The sequence below is a fragment of the Drosophila willistoni genome, assembly GCF_018902025.1.
Source record: "Drosophila willistoni isolate 14030-0811.24 chromosome 2L unlocalized genomic scaffold, UCI_dwil_1.1 Seg196, whole genome shotgun sequence".
Taxonomy (NCBI): domain Eukaryota; kingdom Metazoa; phylum Arthropoda; class Insecta; order Diptera; family Drosophilidae; genus Drosophila; species Drosophila willistoni.
This window is the reverse complement of record NW_025814048.1, coordinates 6,732,540-6,738,342: the sequence shown is the minus strand read 5'-3', so window position 1 is coordinate 6,738,342 and position 5,803 is coordinate 6,732,540. Positions and strand designations below refer to the sequence as shown.

At 34.7% G+C, this 5,803-nt stretch overlaps 1 protein-coding gene across 1 annotated transcript; it reads right to left on the bottom strand.

The window, feature by feature from the left end:
* Positions 1–192: 192 nt before the first annotated feature.
* LOC6640549 (cytochrome P450 9b2) lies at positions 193–2,131 on the bottom strand. Its single transcript, XM_002063145.4, has 4 exons — positions 1,861–2,131; positions 1,285–1,792; positions 594–1,230; positions 193–538 (listed from the first exon to the last, which is right to left on the bottom strand). The coding sequence occupies exons 1-4, from the start codon at positions 2,064–2,066 to the stop codon at positions 372–374; spliced, it is 1,518 nt and encodes a 505-aa protein (XP_002063181.1). The 5' UTR covers positions 2,067–2,131; the 3' UTR covers positions 193–371.
* Positions 2,132–5,803: the final 3,672 nt, after the last annotated feature.

Sequence of the window (5,803 nt, the reverse complement as noted above, 5' to 3'; positions counted from 1 at the left end):
TTTTTGAAAACATATTGTTAAGCATTCTTTTGTTAAACATTTAAATGCCAAGATTTATGTAATTTGGCGAAACTTTCTCTTCCCTCGGGCGAAAGTGAAACTTGTGTTATAGAACTATCATTATCATGTATTTTTCTTCTTTTGTTTGGTTCTTATTTTTTTTTTTTTTTGAATGATGTAAGAAGAACGAAATTCGTATGATAACAATTTTTAATTGATTTGCCTAACGATAAGATAATATCATTAATTTTAGATTGAACAAATTGTGTATGGAAACATAATCAAAACAAACTAAATTTAAATATATATATATATATACATATATAATATATGCGTGTGTATTTTATCGTATATAAAATTTGTTATCTGTTTTATTTGCGGGGCACCAAATGAACCCAGAAACCATTGGGTGGAGTCAATTGGAAGCCGACCGACTCTTTCATAAGATCTTTAACAGTCTTTGGTGATCTTTCAATCTTAAAGTTCAATACAAGATTATAGAGCATGGCCTTGGCCTGCATTAGAGCATATCGATTGCCTGAAAATAAGTCAATTAAAATCGGTTTCCAAGAGATAAGATGAGGCTGACTTACCAATGCAATTGCGTGGTCCCACACCAAAAGGCAGATACGTATATGGCACCAAACTGTCTTTCTGTTCATCACTGAATCTTTCTGGGATAAATTTCAGAGGGTCGGGGAAATATTGATCATCCCAATGTAAGCCAGCAATGGGTATATTAACACGATCGCCCGTCTTAAATTCGTATAATTTAGAGCCATCTTCATCATAAAGAGTATAGTCCTTGGAACAAACACGGTCAGTGGCTGCAGCAAGAGTCCATTTTCTCAGCGATTCGGAGATGACCATATCCATATATTTCATTTTTTGTACAGCATCGTAAGTTAAAGTACCACCCTCAAGAGATTCTTTAGTCTCTTGTGCCTCTTCGTAAAGCTTTTCCTGAACATCGGCATTCTGTAGCAATTCGTAGGCTGTGGTGCATATCAACATGGCATTGTTCTCAAAGGCAGCAAAGAAAAATATGAAGCACTGGGCAACAATTTCATCATCCGTCCATTTGTTGTTAGCCTCCTTACGGGCCTCCAAAAGCAATTGAATCATATCCGGACGCACAATATTGTTGGCCTCACGTTGTTTCATTGCATCGACAACCAGACGTATGAAGAACTCTGTTTTTTCGCCATCAAAAATTTGGAATCCAAGAAGCTATAGACGACGTTTGATTAAAAGGTATGTAAAAAACAAAAACTCTCAACTCACCTTAAAAAGCCAGGGCATAGTCGTGGATAGCATGAACTTGTACAGTTGCTTGCCACGGAAGAAAGCCACCGATCGACCAATTTTAAAGAACTCATTGTTTGGATCCTTGTAAGAACTAACTTTCAGTCCAAAAGCTGTGGTGGCAATCAAATCATTTGACAAACGATTCGACACCTCTTTCAATTCTACGTCAAAACCTTCACCAGGTTTTGAGCTTGTTCCCAATTCAGCCAAATGCTGCATACATTCGGCAAAACTATCGTTCATCAGGCCAAACATGCTACGCATTTTGGCAGAGGTAAAGACCGGAGTCAAGGTATTCCTCATGTTTTTCCAACGTTGATCTTTCATTATGGTCAACATGTCGTTGACCAAACGCTCATCTGTTTTCAGGAAAGCTTGATGATTGGGAAAGTAATCAAAATCTTTGACGCAGATCTTTTTGATAAGGTCCGGATCGTTCAATTGCACCATGGGTGTTCGAAAATTATAGAGTCCAACAATTTTGCTGTTTGCGATTGTTTCATTTCGATTAGCTTATTATGATTCATAGGTTTGAAGTGTTCAAACACTTACTGTTGTCTGGTACGTGCATAGAAATCGGATATTAGCTTCTGGAATGATGATTTGCCCAAGACCACCGACAAATTGTTACCCACCAGAGGATAGGGCTTCTCATAGGGCAAGCCCTTCTTTTCGAACTCATCAAAGGTGGCGGTGGCCCATTTGTAAAATATAATTGCCAAGGCCACAAGGGCTAATAAAATTTCTAACACTGCCATTGTGTAGGGAAGAGTGGGAATTGACCTTATTAATTGACCGACACTTGCTGCGACGGTTCGTAACTAACTGAGACAATTGCGATCCCGTTTATTTATATACATCACTTGTGCTTTTTTGAGTATGCACCGAGCCGATAACTACGACACAAGATAATAAAAGCTCTTGACTTAAACAAATCAGTGAGAACTTGTTTCGTTTGTTTGTGCAAAAGCACGCTAGAGAAAGAGAGATAGAAAGAGAGCGTTCTTTTATTTATAACAGTAAAATAAAATAGAATTAATCTGTTAAGTTTTTTTTAAAAAAAGCTCGCATATTAGTAAACAAATACTAAATTGTGAAACAGGTTTCAGAGCGTCTGTTTGAGGCGCGGCCATCTGTGTGGTCAACAACAAATAATCACAAATACACATACTCAATCGCTCACATAGTAAAATAAAACATATAGGTATATATGTATGTACATAGGTACATATAAACCACAACTGATATGGTTTTATTTTAAAATACAATAATAAACACAAAAGATAACAGAGAGATACAAAGAACACAAAACGTGATAACTGTTGATGGGGACAGTCAAAGATAAAAAGGCGCACTTATGAAGTGCGTATGATGGATCGAATGGATTAGATTAATTTGTTTAACACGACTGATAAAATAAAAAGAGAAATTCTATTGATTTGTTTATTTCATAAGTTTACTGAATAATTTCATACTCCTGTAAAATAGATAACCAAGTAATCAATCGGAACGTAGTCTGTGACTCGCCGAATCTTATATACCCTTGCAAATTTTTATTATTAATTAGTCGCAGAAGATAAAAAATAAAGCTCTATATAATATTGTCGGCGTATTAAGTGTATTGAAAATAATCTCTACAAATGAGCAATCTATTTTTGGACATCTCAGGTTGACTAAGGTTATTGTGTTTAGATGTTTAAACTAATATTGTCTCCCAAAAGTTTTGAGAATTTCCAAATAGTCATAGAATTAAGCGCTTAAATGAAGCATGTACATATGTCCCTTTTATGTGATAGATGCATCGTCTTCATGTTGTAAGTGCATCCTCTTCCAGTTTTACCAACATTGTCTTTTAGTTATGTTGATCATTCTTTTCTAGTTTTCGAAACGTATCCCTAAAGTCTAAAGGTGTTCATCTTAACTCGAAAAGGATGTTGAAAACTTAGGTTTTTAAATAATTTTTAATAAGTACATATATTTTTTCAGATTTTTAACAGACTCTAATTAAAGTGTTGTTATATTTTTAATAATTTCATCGATTTTTTCACAAAAAAAAAAAACCATAAATATTACTTTTTATATTAATTACTTTGAATATAAGATATACACAAGTCAAACTGCGTTACAAATTTTGCACTAAAATTAATATACCTTAAGTGCAAATAGTGTATAGAACGAAAGAAACCAGTTTATTGGGCAAGGTAATTGGCATAAACAAAAAATAAAATTTAACTGAAGTAGATTGATAAGGACTAATAAATAGACCTAGCGAACATATCAAGTAGTATTCTAAGACTTCTGATGCAATATTTTTCAGTTTTTGTGTTTTCTAGTCTGTACCTTTAGACTAAGTAAATGCGTTTTGAAAAACTGAGAGAGATATTAGTTGCCATTTTGTTATTCTTACGTTTTTATTAATATTTAAAAACAAAATTCGATTATAAGTCATTACAGTATAATTTTTATTAAACTGTAATGAAAATTTCTCTAGAACAGCTTGCGGTAGATTTCCCCTTTGTTTATATTATCTAAATATAATACTTAATACCAATCGACCTTGGCATTGGCCTAGACTAGATCAGACATGCCTAACGAAATGAAAAATTAAAAACTGTCAATCGCTTGACTGGTTTAACTTGACTCAAGTAACTAAACTCTGACTCAAGTTTATTATAATTATATATATTGTCTTGTTTTCCCGCTATTCCCCTTTTGTGTGTGCGTGTGTGTGCTTATATAATTCTCCCCAAATAGAACTTCAAACTTGTAATATTTCATCAACGATGACGTAAAGTTTCTTAGCCCAATGAAACCGCTTGAAATTGACGTTTACTGTTTGAATATTTTAGCAGTCTAACGAACAAAATCGAATGAATACTCTGAAAGTTTGTCGTTGGTTTTGCTGTGAAACAGTTAAAACATCACAATTAGCCGCAAGCGTTAAAGCAAAAATATAATTAAATATTTAGACAGTTTGTGGCTAGTTTTTGTGAGTTGAAGACAAACGTCAAGTCCAAGTCGTTGGGGTCTCTTTTCGGCTGACTGGCATTTTTGGAAATTAACTGAGTCTATCAGACGACAGACTTTAATACTGGAGAAGGAGTTGGCAGACAGAAAAAGAAAAAGGGGGAGCTAAGTAAATATATACATATTATATGCATACATCACATGTCACGAGTTGGGTTAGTCAACGATATTGCAAGTACAGTCAAGACTCACAGGGATCAAAATATTGACTGATGAAAAAATAAGACCCAACAAAAAAGTTTAAGCTAATGCTCCATAAGTTTTTGTTCGATTTATTTAAAAAAAAGAAAATTACTTTTATATTATTTACATGGCACTAAATGTACCCAATATCCACTTTGTGGTGTTAACTAAAAACCACGCAAAACAGCCATCAAGTCCTTAGCAGTGTTTAGAGATCTTTCAATTTGGGGCATAAGGATTATATGATAGAGCATGGCCTTGGCCTGCATCAGAACATATCTACTTCCAGGACTCCGAGGCCATATCCATATACTTTATATTTTGCCTGGGTCTCTTTGGCCTTTTTCTGGAGCAACTCATAGGCAGTGGGGCGAATCAAACTGGCATTATTTTCAAAGGCAGCAAACCCGAAAAACAAAACATTGGCCAACAATCTCATCATCGGTCAAAGGATTCTTTTCGGCCAGCATAAGCAATTTAATCATATCCGGACGCACAATGTGGTTCTCCTCACTATATTTTATGACATCCACTACCATCCGCATAAAATAATCGGTTTTGCTGCTATCAAAGGCCTCAAATCCTAAAAACTGTAAGAAATATTTGGAGGTAATCTACTTTAAGGAACTCATTGTTTAACTCTTTGTAGAAACTGCCATCAACGCAAAATCCGTGGTATCATTCAAATCATTCGATGAGCAAGTGCATCATTTCCAAGTCGAGCCCTTCTCAAAATTTGAAATTTCTCTCCAATCATTGAAGTGCTGCATGCATGCATTTAATTACGCTCGACATTTATTAACATGGAGCTCCATGGTGCTTAAAGAAGATGGATGATTGGGAAATTAATCAAAATCCTTGACGCAGATCTTTTTAGTAATTGCTGAATCAATATTCAGAATAAGAGTTGTACGAAAATCTGGAAGACTGGAACAATTTTTCTAAGATAATAGAGATTTCTCAATAGAGAAAAGAACATACTGATATTCAAAAAACAGTTTTTGAAACAGGCTTTGCCCGTAACCACATCAGCCAAATTACAGTGAAACCTCGATATAACGAACTTCGTTATAACGAAAAACCCAATATAACGAATTTTTTGTTAAGTCCCTTGAAAGGACTAAGGTTTTACATTTCAGTACCTATAGCGAATCAATAGATATAACGAATAATTTTGCGATCCCCCTCAGATTCGTTATATCGAGGTTTCACTGTACTTACTAGTGGTAGAAGCTTTTCGTAGAACAAACCTCGTCTCTTGAATGTTGTGGCCCGAATTGAATGT

Bases quoted from the DNA above. Each gene is read 5' to 3' on its own strand.
- LOC6640549 (XM_002063145.4), bottom strand. From the start codon at position 2,066: ATGGCAGTGTTAGAAATTTTATTAGCCCTTGTGGCCTTGGCAATTATA. The intron at 1,231-1,284 runs GTGAGTTGAGAG...CGTCGTCTATAG, and splicing joins CTATGCCCTGGCTTTTTAAG to CTTCTTGGATTCCAAATTTT. The intron at 539-593 runs GTAAGTCAGCCT...ACTTATTTTCAG, and splicing joins GGGACCACGCAATTGCATTG to GCAATCGATATGCTCTAATG.